Here is a 15,335-nt window from a genome sequence, read left to right on the forward strand (position 1 = left end):
GGAGTGGAGCCTGAGGCCCCTCAGGCCTCCCCCACCCCTCTTGGTTCTTGTGCTCAGGACCCGGGCACCCTGCTCACCCCACCTTACCAGCCCTGGAGGGAAGTGGAACACAGCCAGAGCTTGGAGATAGCTGGGTTCCACTTCCAGAGCTCCCCCTCCCCAGGGAACGGACATGGGCTTTCCTGCTGAGCACGATGGCTGTGGTGTCCCCAGCACGAATCCGCTGTCGGTTACAGGTGACCCATGTGAAGGGGGCCCTAAGAAGGATTCGAGACCAGTCATAGACATGCTGGCTGCTGGGGGTGGGAGGGCAGGTGGTTCAGGCAGGGGCTGGCCAGGGGTAGCAACACTGGCCATGGGTGCCCGCCTTCCCTGCTGTGGGGGAGGGGAGGCCCTGCTGAATCCGGGGCTGGCCCTGCTCAAGGCTCCTTGGTCACGCCCTTCCGGGGCTGTGCCTCATAAACACTCCTGGCCCTGGGCCCAGCCTAGAGCAGTCTTCCTTGGCTCAGACACGCTTGAACAATGTCCATGTTAGCTTTGGCCCAAGTCCCACGCCTGGGGTCTTCCCCAGTGCCCTGATGCCTCCAGTCCTGGATAACTCGTATTTGAGAAAACGTAGCCCTGATTCTGGAGCCAGGCACCCTGGGTTTTGATGGGCCTGGCTGCTAGGGCCTGCAGTTTCCTGCTGTCCTGGCCTCAGTTTTCAGGTCTGTGCAATGGGTGCCCGCCTGGGTGGGCGTGTTAGGAAGCTCCATGGCATTCTGACTCGAGGCAGGCACGCAGAGTCCTGGCTTGTCCTGAGAGGGGGCGGTCTGCGCTGAGCGGTGGGGGGAGGGCACAGAGTGGGCAGACCCCCACCCTGGGGGACCTGTGCTGGGAGGTGAGGCCTCCCTGGTGCAGCGGGCCGGGCCCAGCTGCCCGTCATCTTGTTGATGTTTTCTCTGTCTCTCTGATGCTTCCACACTCAATCATTTACCCGGGGAATTTGGGCTTCTTCACTTGTGGTTGTGGTTTTGGCAACGGCTTCACACAAATGTTTTGCCCTGGTGGTCTCTCAGCCATTTAAGATAAACGGCCAAAGCAAACGCAGGCCTGCTGGCCCGGGAGCCCAGGCGAGCCCCGGCCCGGCCCCGGCTCTGTGGTTACTGCCAGGCGGGCAGGCCACCCAGGCCAGGGCTGAGACCTTAGGAGGGGTGTGGGCAGTGCTAAGTCTTCTCGGGGAGGGGGTGGGGGCATCGAAGCCTTCTGGAAACCTTGGGGTTGGGGTGCTGTGTGCTGGGGCCTGGGGGCCGGGAAGAAGCCCCCTCCCCCCTCCTCGGCGGGTGGTCAGCCAGTGAGCAGACCCTCCGAGGCCACTTGAGGCACCCCAGTCCTGTCCAAACAGCCATGGCTTTGAGCTTCCTGGCTCTCGCAGGGAGGGGTGGCCCAGATCTGGGGGGAGCGAATCCCCAAACGGAGCCTGTTCCAGTTTGCTCCGGAATCCCTCCCTGGGGTCCCTCCTGGACGGCCCAACCTGGCAGCTGTGGTCCTGGGCCTCTCCCCAGCGCCGCTCCCACCCCAAGGGCTGGCTGCAGCCCCTGGCCCGGCCCCGCCCCGTGCCCCCCCTGTGCAGCCCACAGCCCGCAGCCCGACTGACCAGCTTTTTCTATTGTTTTTTCTCCAGGGCCGTGCAGGCCTGCCCAGCTGCCAGCGATGGCCCCCATAGCTGCCTCCTCCTCCCACCCTCACACATCCGTGATTACTTCACCTCTTCGTGCCCTGGGCGCTCTCCCGCCCTGCTTCCCCGTGCCGTGCTGCAGCGCGCGCCCCGGCTCGGGCGACGGGCCTCAGGGTGAGGGTCAGACGGAGGCTCCCTTTGGATGCCAGTGTCAGTGGTCAGGTAATAGACGCCGCCGCGGGGGTCGGGCGGGCTCCCGGGGATGGCGGGATGTGCCGGGGGCTGAGCCGGGGCGAGGTGGGGCCCCCCAGCCTGGGGGCTGCTTTGGGGGTGCCAGAGGAAGTGGTGAAGGCTGTGGCCAAGAGCTGCAGAACCCCGGTCCCGGGCCCCAGGTCAGGCCATCCCCACACCTTCCCAGGTCCTCACCGGTTCTGAGTCTCCCTGCAGCCTGCACTGCCTAGGCTCCAGAGCTGGTCTCTGTTTAGCCAGCGCTTAATTGGATAACGCTTAACATCTGAGGCTCGCCTCTGCCGCCCCCACCCCCAGCAAGGCAAGGCCGAGAAGCCCCCCCACCCCGGTTGTCTCTGCACATCCCTGAAGCCATCCAAAACTCCGGTTCTTTACGGGACAATGTGTTGCCCATTAACTTGGAAGGAAAAAAACCCAATTGCTCAAAAAGGAGACTTAAAAAAAAAAAAAAATTGGCCCCAGGCAGGCATCAAATGCTCTGGGGTGCGTGGGCCTCTGGGCAAGGCTGAGCACCTACTGTACACCAGTCCTGGGCAGACCCCAGACCCCTACGTCTGGGCGGTGGCCCCCAGCTGGCCTCTACTCCCTCCCTCCTCTTCCCCCTCTGAAAGCCAAAGCCTGGGTCCCTGGGGATATGCAGGCCGCGGGCTCCTTGCAGCCTGCTGGTGGGGCCTGGTGTGAAATGCTGTGTGGCCGCCCGGGGCCAGGATGCTGACAGACACACGTGGCAAGCGGCTGTGGCCTGGTTTCCGTGGCAGGGGACAGGGGAGGGTGGGTGCAGATTCAGTGTGTCTGCTTTGTCACCAGGCGTGTTGCAGGCTTTTAGAACTATTTCTATGGGGCAGCGTTTTTCTTTCCATTGAAGCTGTCCCAGGGGACAGTCCCTGTGGGAGCCACCACTCTGCAGAGGGCCTCGGGCGGTCAGGAGCCCTTGGGCCTTCCTGCTGGGAGGGGGCGGGGGCTGACCTTCAGAGCCCTGGCCTCTTACTGGGCTTGTGCCTCAGTGCACAAAGACCGCAGTCACCTGGGAAGGACTTGCAGAGAAGTCAGCGGCCTGTCCTGGCTGCCGTGGCCCCCAGGACCCCCCCACGGGGGCTTGGGGGCTGGCTGGGGGGGGGGAGCCTGCCCTGCCCTGCCCTGCCGTCTCCCTGGCGGGGCCACACGCAGTGTTTACGTCTGGACCCGATCAAGCTGTGTATGCAGAGGAGTGATCCGCTCACCTCCTTACGCTGCTCTCAGCTCTGTCCCTGCTCACCAGTAGATGAGACGCAGCCGGGGGACCCAGCCGCTCCCGGCGGCGGGCCGGGTCCTGTCCGTGTCTTTCTGTGCACAGTGCAGAGCGGGAGCTGCCACCTGCCCACTTTGCACGTGGGGAGCAAAGGCTCCGAGGGTAAAGGGCAAGGCCAAGGTTGTCGAGCTGGGATTTGTCCTTGGGACCAGCCCTCATCCCAGGGAGCCACACTGCCTCTGTCCTCATCGGTGGAGGACAAGCGAGCGTCCCCCTGCCTCTGCCGCCGGCAGGTCCTGCCCCTCCGCCGGGTTCCTTGGAAGGACCCAGGACGGTGGGGCTACCGCGCGTGCATTGTGCCGGCCGCTGTGCGTGCACTCCTGTAAAAAGTGTTCATTCATTCATTTTATTTGAAAGGCAGTGGGCCTGGGGTGGGGTGGGGTGGGGAGGGGGGCGTTGGGATGGGGGAGTGGGGAAGAGAGAGAGAGAGAGGGAGAGAGAGATCTCCCCTCGGTTGGTTTACTCCTCAGGTGCCCACAGCCACCGGCTGGGTGTTGCCGAAGCCAGGAGCCAGGAACTCAATTCAGGTTCCCACCATGGCCACGTGGTGGGGACTCAGCCACTTGGGTGCCTCCCAGGGTGCAGAGTAGAGCTGGACCAGACACAGCCACTGCAGCCTGGGATGCGAGTGCCTCCCACAGCATCTTTACCACTGCGCTAACGCCCGCCCCGTGTGTGCACCTGTGAGTCTGGGGTTCTGCTGCACCCCACAGAGAGACTGAGGTCTCATGGCTGACATGCCTCCTTGTGTATGTTCGCTCCTTCATTCTTTAGCTCAGAGCCGCTTCCCAGCCCCTCATGTGTGGGAAGCCTGCAGACAAAGGAGGAACCAGGCCTGTGGGTTACCTGCCTGCAGTGCGCGGGTTGTGGAGAGCGAATGGGGTCCCTGGGGAGTGAGGGGAGAGGAGGTGGTGGAGGTGGGATGGGGCCCTGGGCTCCTCTCCTGGCCCCGGCCTCATCTGGGCGTTTGGTGGCTCACCTGCCGGCTCAGAGGCTTCCTTGGACTTCAGGACTGGGGACCGTGAGCACTTGAGTGTGGTGTGTGGGGAGGGGAGCGAGGCAGGATGCCCCGTTCCTGGGTGGGGAGGCCCTCCTGGGGGTCTGCTCTTGCCTCCAGCCCTCTGCCCCATGGCCAGCACTGCCCGCTTCCTTCGCCGGGCCCCGCCCGGGAGTCTGCAGCCAGGTTCCGCCAGCGTATTTTCTGATCACTTGCGATACCTGAAAAATGTCCTATTCCAGTAGTTTTTGTCCCTTTGTGGTTTCTGCCTCTGGCACTGGGCCGTTCACTTAAGTGTTTTTAGTGCCTGTTTAATTAGTAGTTGGGATGGAGTCATTAAATTCCCAGGAACCGTTAGGAAGCCGCCGTCGGCCGCAACCACGGAATGGCCCGGGACTGACGTTGTTTTGCCCCCTGGGTCAGACGCGTTGAACCCAAGAATCCCGGTGAATAGGGAGCGCCCCAGTGCACGCGTGCTCGCGCTGCGGAAGCCCCAGGCCTGGGTGTCTGTGGCTCTCTGGACCCCAGCCCCTGGCCTCCCGAGGGTCACCACTGGTGAAAGGTTGCTTTGTCTCTGAGGAGTCCACACAATCTGGCAGCGTGGCCGTGGGTAGGGGTCCGTGGCTCGTGGCCTCAAACAAGTCCTTGCCCCTTTTTGAGCCTCATAACCCCACCCCTTTTTAAAAACACATACACACACACACAACATTTTGAGCAATTTGTGAGGACTGGAGTTAGAAAATAATGTTATTTGGGTGCAGATTTTGAACTCCAGGCATACAAGAGGTCATTGAAAGTGAACTCAGTTCTGTGTCCCCACAAACTTTCTTGTGTGCATGCGTGTGTGTTTGTAACGTTTAGAAATGAGGTCCTGGGGTTCAGCTGCTGCCTGCGACGCTGACATCCCATATGGACACTGGTTCGAGTCCCGGCTGCTCTACTTCCGATCAAGCTCCCCTCTAGTGGCCTGGGAAAGCAAGGGAAGATGGCCCAAGTCCTTGGGTCCCTGCCACTCATGTGAGGGTCCTGGATGAAGTTCCTGGCTTTGGCCTGGCCCAGCTTTGTGGCCATCTGGGGAGTGAACCAGAGGATGGAAGATCTCTCTCTCTCTCTCCCCCTCCCCCTCTCTCTGTAATTCTGACTTTCAAATAAAAAAAAAATCTTTCAAAAAAAAAAAAAAAAAAGAAAAGAAAAATAAATAAGGCCTTCGTGTTGCTCTCTGAGACAGATCAGCCTGGGCCTGGCTGGGGTTCCCAGGACAGGGGTGGGGTGTTCGGGGCTTTGCCACACCCCTCCCCCTTGCCTGCTGTGAGCTCTCCGTGATCAAGAGGAATCAGCCCGCTGTGGGGTGACGCTCTGTGGCCTCAGGGGATGTGTTTTCCCTCCTGATTCCTCAGTTTCCCCATCTGCAGAATGGGCTAATGGCAGCCCACGCTCCCAAGCGTGGTTCTCAGGGTCGCATGAGCTCAGGCCGGGGCTGAGAACGGTGCCTCGTCCCGTGTGTGCTGAAGCAGTTATGGCTCACGGGCTCACGCAGCAGCAGGAAGGGCCTCACCACCGGCCGTGGTTAGTGTCCGTCCCCGTTTCCAGGCCTTTGCGGCTTGCCTGGCTCGATGGTGTGCCAGCGTCGCAGGTGGAAGGGGGCCGAGACACCCCATCGCATAGTTCAAAGCTGCGAATGGTCTTCAGCCACTGTGAGGTTCAAGGTCTCCCGTAGAACACACAGGATTCCAGCGCGGGGAAGTGGATGTGTTTGGGTTTAATAGAGGGAGTCAGTTGCAGTCATTAGTATATGCTGAAATCACAGGGCAATCTTGTAAAGTTAAATTCAATTTACTTTTCTACTGAAATGGTGCTAGCTGTGTTATTTAGCTAGTCTGGGGTTTCTTGGCATGGGTTAAAGGGACAATAAAGATAAAAGAATACCTGTAAGTAAATGGTAGGTAAGTTAACAGTGGACTCGGCCGTTTTCCCCTCCTTCAATTATATCCCGGTGTTCGTTCTGTGTTGGTTTTATAACCGGAGCCGTCCAATGGGACGCTGCGGATCAGACCACCCTAGCTGTGAAGGCTTGATGCAATTAATACAGTCTGTCTGGAAAGTGGCCTCATTTCTGGAAGTTTTATGTTAATGATATGGCGTGTGCTTGGCGCATTTCATACCAGAACGAGCCGAGCCGTAGTTTCGTCCTAGACTGGGTTTGATTAACACTGGAGGATCAATGAGCAGCAGACCGAGATGGACACACTGGCCAGGCCCCGCCCAGGCTCCGCCTCAGTGCTGGGGCAGGGGTGCCCGAGGGGACCCCAGGAGGGCTTTGGAGCCTCCGAGGAGACTCTGGAGGGAGGGAGGGTGAGTACGGGGCTTGCTCCGGGGTACCCTTGGGGACGCTCACCTGTCCCAGTGTCAGTGGGGGTTGGCGCACGGTGGGGGCAGGGCTTTTAGGGGAGGTGCAGAAAACCATAGGCAGCTGTAGCCCTGGGAAGGGGCTGTGGTCCCCACACAGATCACCGGGTGCCCACTGCGGCGACCGGCTTGGGCTGTGCACCCCAGCTCTGTGGGTTCCCCTCTGCTGTTTGCCCGTGGGTGGGGATCACACCCTAAAGAGGCCGCCGTCGCCACCTCCCTCTGTGACTGCAGGACGTGCCCCAGAGGCCCGTGAGGGTTACATGGTCCCCGGGGCTGGAGCAGGCGGCTTCTCCAGGGTGGTGGAGGTGGCCGAGGCTGGCAGCAGAGTGCCTGTCCCCAACATCGACATCTCCGAGAAGTCAGATCCCCTCTGGCACAACTGGAAGCCCACAGGAACCGGGCAGGGGCTGTGCCGCCTGGCCGGGCACCTACCCGCGTGACTGTCCTCAGATAAGAGGGGTCCGGGGCAAGGGCGCCGCTGCAGCCCCGCCAGGGTCCGTGTCCCTCTGCGAGTCGGCCCTTCAGACCTTTGAAGGCAGAGCTAAATCAAAGAACTCTGTTCCAATCCGTACAAGATGTTGCTGTTCTCTGCTCTGACAGGAGAGGCAGTTGGAAGTGCAGTTCCTTCCTTCCTTTCTTCTTCTTCTTCTTCTTTTTTTTTATAGCTGTCTTAAAAAGGAGGTTGGCTGTTTAGCACAGCTGGTGCTCATTACATTATGCACTGGCAATAAAATAGCATGTGTAATTAATTTTTAATGCAGCGCTGGGTGCAGAGCTTTCAAGCAGTTAGTGGATGTGAAGCAGCAGCGCCGGCCACCGACAGCAGAGACCTCAGCCCAAGGCGGCCGCCTGCTCTTTCGGGCCAGTGGCAGGGGAGGTCTGGTGCCCTGCTCCGCGTGGACACCGGGGTCCGGCCAGAGCCCACCTTGGGGGTGGCCTGAGGCCCGAGTTCATCCTTGATTATCCAGGAAGAGGGGCTGGACCTGAGAGATTATTTCCTCTGACTGCTTCATGATATGGGTGGAGAGACTGAGGCAGAGCGTGGGGGGAGTGGCCACAGGATGTGAGCCCAGAGCTGGGTGCTCAGTCCCTGTCTGCCGGGTCACAGTGCCCTTCTTGAGTTCCTATGGAAACCAGAAAAGGATGCTTGTCACCCAGGAGAAGCCGCTTAAAAATTCTGCAGCAAATGCACAGTTCGATTTGGCGCCAGGTTTGACGTTGAGGGGCCGCCTGGACCCTCGGTTTTGCCGTCTGCGGTGGGATCGCCCCTCCGTGCATGCCCTTCTGGGCTGTGCCTCCGTGGCCGGGCGCCCCATTTCCCCAGAGCTCCGAGGTCTGGCTCTGTGTGTGAGCTTAGCTGTCACCATGGACGTGTCAGCAGAATGGCTGCAGGCCCTGTGGGAAGCTTCGGGGGCAGGCCTCCCTGGGCCCCCTCCCCAAAGGGAGGGACGTATGTGAACGCGGGACCCAGGCTGGCTGGCTGCTCTGTGCCTCTGTTTCTTCACCTGTAAAATGGGTACCCCGCGTCCCTGTGAAAACGCCGACACACTGCGGTACCATGGCCCTGGGGGCCCGCGTCCCCGTGGTCACTCGTCTGCTGCTGTCCCAGAGCGTCTCTTAGTGTGGGGACAGGGGAGCGAGGGCCACTGTCACACCCTAGGGCTGGCTGCTGTCCAGCGGGCCCGCTGTGTACAGCACTGAACTGAGCACCCCATCCTTATAATGCCCCAAGAAGAGGCAGCCCCCGCCCTCCTGCTCAGGATTCTGGGGCCCAGGGAGACCAGACCACCCACCTGGGGCTGTACAGCTGAGGTTCGGACTTGGCTCTGGCTGGTCTCGAAGCTGTGGGGTTCGCTGTCCCCTCCGGCTTCCCGCTGGGTCTGGGCCTCGGAGGTGGAGCGCGCTGGTGGAAGCCAGAGCAAGCTGCCATCTCCCTGGGTCATCCCTCAGTCCCTGGTGTGCAGGGTGACACTGGGGAGCTCGGCCGGGCTCTAGAAGGTGGCACGGTGGGCGGGGCACCCCCAGGAAGCCCTCTCGCACTGGGCTTTCGGGAGCTGGTAGGGCTGCAGGGGCCTGCTGGGTGGGGGGCTTCTTCCTGTCCAGCATGGTCTCTAACAGGTGTAGATGTGGACCTCCCCCAGGGGCCGCCTGCAGCACTGGCTGGACTCGGGCAGTCACTGACCCTCAGGCCACCAGAGGGAAGCACTGATGTGGAAGAGGACTGGAGCCTGGACAAGATTTTCCCATCAAATCCCCCTCAGGCCGGGTTTCTGGGGCCTGCCTGGGTGGGGGTCAGGGACGTGTCACCTGACCCCCGGCGCCAGCCTTCAAGGCCAGCTCCTGTGCCCAGCTGCAGTGGTGGGGGCGGGCCCGGCCCCCTGGGGCACAGCGCTGACCCAGCTCAGGGTCTGTCCACAGGGTCGAGAGGGGAGAGGACCGAGTGTGGTGTTCTGTGGAGTCGATTTCTCTTCCTTTTAGGAGTGTGGGGGGTCCTTTCTGGTGTCTTTGGTTAGGGGGGGGGGATGAAATGGCCTTGACTGCAGTCCCCAGGGCACGCTCAGCGTGCAGGGTTGTGTACCGTGCATATCTCACAGCCAGTCAAAAGCGTGGAAACCATGAAATACGGTTTATCCAAACGCAGCCCAGGCTCACGAGTTCAGTCCCAAGAGCAGCCAGAAGAAGCCGCTGGCGGGAGGGGTCCCTGTGTGTGGGGTTTCTTGGCTACACGTCAGCGCTTGGGGACCCGTGGCCTGCCCGTTCCTAAAGCCCTTCCTTGGGCTTTGTTTCATGATGACCGAGAGGCGGGCTTGGCCTGCGCCCTTGCCGTGTGGACAGTGGTGGTGGAAGCAGCAAACATGATTGGCTTCCCTGTGGGGTCCCTCGGCAGTGGGACCGCCGGGTCAGGTTCAGCCGGCCCCGCTGTGCATCAGGCCCCCTGCAGGAGTCTCCCCAGCCCGCATTTGGGACTCTGCGCCCCTCCTCTGCAGGGGTGGTGTCTCCCATGGTTCATGGGCAGGGGTTGACGTGACTTGCTTGAAATTGCTCACCTGGCAGACACGGTGGTGGGATTTGAACCCAGGTCTCCTTGAGTTTGGGGCCTGCCCCTCCTTGCTTCCTGGCTCCCAGGCTGCCCCTGTCCAGCAGGCTGGCCGGAGCCCTGTGTTATGATTGCCACGGAGAGGGTCGGAGGTTAATGCTGAAGCAGAGTCGCCCCTGCTGGAACCTGCCGGAACCTGCTGGAACCTGCCAGAACCTGCTGGAACGGGGGCAGTTGGCATTTTGTCTTCGATTATTCTTTTGTTCCTGAGAGGCGAGCCCCGCCGGTGCTCTGGTCTGCTCTTGGCGTTGTCATAGGCGACGTTCTTTGCTTCAGGCTCCACTGTGCTTTGTTGATGGGTTAGCCCCTGTGTCCTGGGGTAGTCACAGGCCACTGAGCAAGGCCCATTTTGCCTGCATTGGTCCAAAGCTAAGACCGTGAGAGCTGTGGCAACACAGACACACATGCACACGCACGCACACACATGCACACACATGTGCACACGCACACGGATGGCCCGTTGTGGGCAGGTTTAGGCCTGCGCCTCAGTGGCATTCACTGGTTGTGCAGCCGTCACCAAGAAACTTCGTCATCCTGAAGTGAACCCTATGCTAGTCCATCGCTGACTCCCCCCCCCTCCCGCCCCAGCCCTGGTCTCTGCTTGCCGTCTCCCTGAACCCACCGACACGTGTAAGGCAGGTGCCTGGCCTAGTGTCTGCCTCATGTCCCCAAGCGTGCTGTCTCCACGGCTCATCCACAGATGTCAGTCCCCTTCCTTTCCAAGGCTGAGTAGTATTCCGTGGTGTGGATGAGCGCCTGGCTGCTTCCCCCTCTGGGCCGTGGGGAATCACGCAGCTGGGGCCGGGAGTGGAGGCACCCAGGCGTGGGACGGCAGGGTCAGCCATTGTCCTGTGTCTAGGGTTTGAAGAGCTGCTCGCCTGTTTCCCACTGCGACGTGTTGTCCGTTCCCACCAGCGGGGCACCAAGCTTCCAGGTGCTCGCGTCTGCACCTGATGGGATGGGATAGCTCTGGAAGTCGCGTCTCAGGGACAGGCCCGGGGCCTGCGTGGGCGGGAGCCAGCTGCCCCTGCCTCGGGCTTGCAGCCTGAAGCCCCTTTGCTGGGCTGCCCCCTCCTGGATGTCCTGTGGTTCTCCTGTGCCGGTCCCCCAGGACGTGAGCCGTCAGCTGAGCACTTTGCTGGCGTGGGGCTGGGGACAGTTGCACAGTGGATGGTCGCACTGCCGCTGTCTGCTGTGTCCACAAGGTTCTGATTTGTGGGTGGCTCTGCAGGAACAGCCCCGCGTTTGGCGGGGGCGGGGTGGGGCTCCCTGGGTGTCCTGGGTAAGCCCCGGCTCTCCCTGTTGTGTGGGCCATGCTGGCCTGGTCTCCTTTGCTGCACAGGGAGGGGCCCGGTGGGGGACCCCGGGTGAGGGGCTTGTGCTGCGAGGCTGTGGTGAGGGTGTCGCCTGGGGGCTGTGATTTCCCCGTCGCTCTGTGTTCGTGTCCGGGATCCCTGTGGCAGGTGGCTGGGAGCTGGGCGACCTGAAGCTGCTGACGTCACACTCTCGCGTTCACCTGGGTGATCCTGGATCCTTAATCCTCAGTCCAGTCTGCAGGGGCCTTTTCCAGATGAGGCCATGTTCTCCGTTCCAGGGGTTTGGTTGTGGACTGAGCACACCGGGGGCCCCGTTCAGGCCTCTCCCTGCCCCTGCCGGGGTCATGGGCCCCTGGAACCCAGGCTTGGTGTCCTCTGTGAGCTCCCACACTGGGGCAGATCCAAGATGCGTGTGTCTCAGTGTGTCCCCCGTGGAACTGGAGCTGGTCCCAGATGCGGTGGCCATGTTCCTTCTTCCTTGGGAGCGTGTTGCTCTCCCAAGACTGGGCACCCCTGGCGGGCGGGCAGGCGGGCCTTGGTGGCTGTAGGAGGCCCGTGTGGTCACTTCCGTGCCCCCCGCCCTGCCCACCGGCCTAGTCAGGATTCGTAACAGGAGGGAGTGCTCACGGGAAGTCTGCAGTGATCATTATGAGGGAAAATTAACAGAGTTGAATAGGAGCTAAAAATAGCTGGACACAGACTCGCCTAAAATCTACTTTTTTTTTTTTTTTTTAAGAAAACATAATTATTTTTGTAAACTGGCTCTGAGAAGCCAGGAGTATTTTCAGTCTGCATCTTTTCAGGAAGAGCAGCTTGGAGCTGCAGCGTGATGATGTCACCGCGCTGGGCCACGCCGCCCAGCAGGGACCTGTGGGAGTGGGGTGGGGGCAGGAGGCAGGGTCAGAGGTTAAGGAGCCTGGTCCTCAGCCCCATTTGAATTGGTTGTGAGGACTGTCCGGCAGTAACCTGACCGTGGGCACCTGTAGGCTGGGGTGTCCTGGCCGTACCTGGACAGTAGCTGGGCGAGGCCGACCGGCCCAGCTGCCCTGGAATCTCCAGGTCTGAGCCGACCTGCGAGAAGTGACCGCGGCGGGAGGGAGAACATTCCTGGCTCTCTCACTGCAGCCAAACATTGCCTCATGTAATTTTCTCCCGGCTTTTCCCATTGCCTCTGCCAGGGTCCTTGGGCCTGGCACAGACCCTGCAGTAAAAAGCCCTGTGTGTGTTTGCATGTGTGCACGTGTGTGTACGTGTGTGAGTGTGCACACAGGGGTTTGTGCACCCGCATGGGTATACACATGAGTGTGTGTGTGTTTGTGTACTTGTGTGTACATGTGTGAGTGTGCACACAGGGGTTTGTGCACCCACATGGGTATACACATGAGTGTGTGTGTTTGTGTGTACGTGTATACGTGTGTTTGTGTGTACATATGTGGGTGCATGTGTGAGTATGCACACAGGGGTTTGTGTACCCACATGGGTATACAAATGAGTATGTGTTTGTGTGTATGTGTGTGAGTGTATGCATGTGTTTGTGTGCACATGTGTGAGTGCATGTGTGAGTGTGCACACAGGGGTTTGTGCACCCACATGGGTATACACATGAGTGTGTGTGTTTGTGTGTATGTGTGTGAGTGTATACATGTGTTTGTGTGTACATATGTGGGTGCATGTGTGAGTGTGCACACAGGGGTTTGTGCACCCACATGGGTATACACATGAGAGTGTGTGTTTGTGTGTATGTGTGTTTGTGTGCACTGTGAGTGTGTGCACACAGGGGTTTGTGCACCCACATGGGTATACACATGAGAGTGTGTGTTTGTGTGTATGTGTGTTTGTGTGCACTGTGAGTGTGTGCACACAGGTGTTTGTGCACCCACGTGGGTACACACATCAGCGTGTGTGGGTGGGGGGGAGCTGTCGGCACAGGACAGGTCCCGCCCCCTGCCTGCTGCTCTGTGTGTGGCGGGGGCACTTGCCATCCGTGTGCCTCCTGCACGTGTAATTCCTCCTGGATTGTACTGTGTGCCTGTCGCCTTCCAGCACCAGGGTCTGCTGAGGTCCCTGGTTTTTATCTCCAGATCTGGGGGAGGCTGAGCCCCCTGCACCCCCTCCCCACAGCCCACAGCCCTGGAAACCACAGGAGTGTGTGCAGGGAGGCCGAGGGCTTTGGAGCTGGGTCCCCATGGAGCCTGACGTTCCTGGGGCAGGCGGCCTCGCCTCTGGGCACCCCCAGCCCCACCCCTTCCTCAGCCGTAGAGTCAGGTGGTGTGGTGGTGGCGGGGCACACGCAGGGGGTCTGTGGTGGGCTTCAGGGCGCAGGTCCCTCAGGTGAGGAAGCCGAGCAGTCTGACCCCAGAGCCCTTCCCCGCTCTGCTCCGTCCTGGATGAAACACCTCTCCCTGCTGCCAGCAGGCACCTCGCACAGCAGCTGGGCGTGCAGCGTGGTGAACAGTAGCAGTTATTACTATTGTATTTTATTGTTGTTATAACTGTAATTATTATCATCACAGTCATTATCCTCGCCGTGCCCCGGGCGGAGACGCGAGTGCCAGCGTCCCTGTGGTCTGCTCCTCCATCGCCGTAACCCCTCCCCCCTCGGCCCCCGCCCCCGTGTCTGATTAGGGTCGAGGGCCACGTGTGTTCTTCTGCTGGAATTCGTACCTTCGGTCTCTCAGCTGCCTGGCTCCCCGTCCCCCATTCTGGGTTTGTGTGTGTTTGAGGTCTCGGAGAGTCTCTGTGCTCTGATTGAGATAATGAACACAGTATTTCCAGAGCCACAGAGTCAAGTGCAAAGTGATGGCTTTCATTTGCTGTTCTCCCCCTTAGCATACGTCTCTCTACGCCGGGATTGGCTGGAATCAAACAGCTAATAACCTATGGACTTACGAAGCCAATGCCAGCAGGCTTCCTAAGCTGCTTTTACCTGGAATCAGTGTTCTGTCTCTTTAAGTGGAGACTCCAACTCGCCTTGGTATTTTACAGTGCCTGGTTCCATTTACGCTGGAGCCAGACTTACTATGTGAGAGCCGTCCGCATGCTGGAATTAGTCTTAAGCTTGCTTCTGTGGCGTTGCCAAATTCCATGTTTGTGTTTTATTTAGAATTCTTTTCACGGCCAGCCGGTTCTGTGCCGGCACACATAGGCACCGCTGCACCCCGCGGAGAAAATAAGCAAGCTTGCGTTTTCTTTGGCAGGGCCGTGGCCACAATAGACTGTGGTCTCGGAGACATTTTTTAAAAGCTATTTTAACCCATAACAGATGCATAAAGTCGGCTCAGGCATGCCAGTTTTCTTAGTTTTAATTAAAAAATAATTACAGTCTAATGGGATGTTAGTGACACATTTGGATGAATGGTGGGTGACATTATCTGTGACTTATAAATTAGTGCCTCTCCCCTGGCCAGGCGGCGGGGAAGGGACTGTTGGGAAGGGAAAATTGGGGTATCTGTTCTTCATTGCAGGGTGGGGCCTTAGGGGTGGGGAGGGCCCTCCCGGGCATCGTGGGGGCCCGGGGAGATCTCGGTGCAGGATTGGCAGTGCTCAGAGGGACCTGTGGCTGCCCAGGTGACAGGTATCTTGGAGCAGCCTCTGTTGCCACAGTGCTCACCTGTGAAGTTCTTCAGGTGTGGGGTGCAGGTGCCTGGGTGTCCCTGGCTCGAGCCGGCTCTTGCTACCGGGCCCTCAAGTGTCACTCACCCCTTCACGTGCCGTCCCTGAGCTGGAAGGACCAAGCACGGGCACCTGCTGGGGGCCACGTAAGTTAGAAGGGAGGGGCCGGGTGCCCATGCCTGCCGGAAGTCTTCACCCCAGACGCCCAGCCCGAGTTCAAGTTCATGGAAAACTGCACTCCCAGGGGTGAGGAGAGGAGGTGGGGATTCTGCAGAGGTTCGGGAAGAGGCAGTGGCAGGGCCCAGGCGTGCCCGCTGCGCCAGGGGGCTGAGTGGCATGGGTTTTCTGACAGCTGCCATTCTGGTTGGGGGTTTGGAGGACAAGGAGGCATGGGGGTCCTTAGCCTCAGCCTCCGGTCCTGTGCCCTTCCAGCCGGCTCTGCAGGGGCCAGGGAAGTTGAGGGTCTGGAGGCTCAGGCTCTCTCTCCAGCAGGCACTGGCAGTTGTGTCTCCTGGCACCCTTCTGGGATTAGGAGAACGGTGCTGTCCCCACTGTGTCCTTGGGCCCAGCCACGCCGGGCAGCCCCTTGGGGACCACGCCAGGGCCCTGTGCTTTGGTGCCAACTGCTCTTCAGGGACGAGGCCTCAGCGTGCCCTGCAGGCGGCTGCGCCTCACCAGGGCACCATGCTGAGCCGGGGCTCTCCGTGGGT

At 60.1% G+C, this 15,335-nt stretch overlaps 1 protein-coding gene across 4 annotated transcripts in view; it reads left to right on the top strand.

Annotated features, from left to right (window-relative positions):
* BCL11B (BCL11 transcription factor B) overlaps window positions 1–15,335 on the top strand; it is an 80,459-nt gene that overhangs the window by 33,386 nt on the left and 31,738 nt on the right. For 2 of the 4 annotated variants that reach the window (XM_062181375.1, XM_062181376.1), the window contains exon 3: window positions 1,664–1,879. The exons of the other annotated variants lie outside the window; for them this stretch is intronic. In XM_062181375.1, coding sequence (XP_062037359.1) covers window positions 1,664–1,879 — 216 coding nt within the window. The remainder of the gene's footprint in view (window positions 1–1,663; window positions 1,880–15,335) is intronic. 4 annotated transcript variants of the gene reach the window in all.

This window comes from Lepus europaeus, chromosome 22 (assembly GCF_033115175.1).
Source record: "Lepus europaeus isolate LE1 chromosome 22, mLepTim1.pri, whole genome shotgun sequence".
NCBI classification, from domain to species: Eukaryota; Metazoa; Chordata; class Mammalia; order Lagomorpha; family Leporidae; genus Lepus; species Lepus europaeus.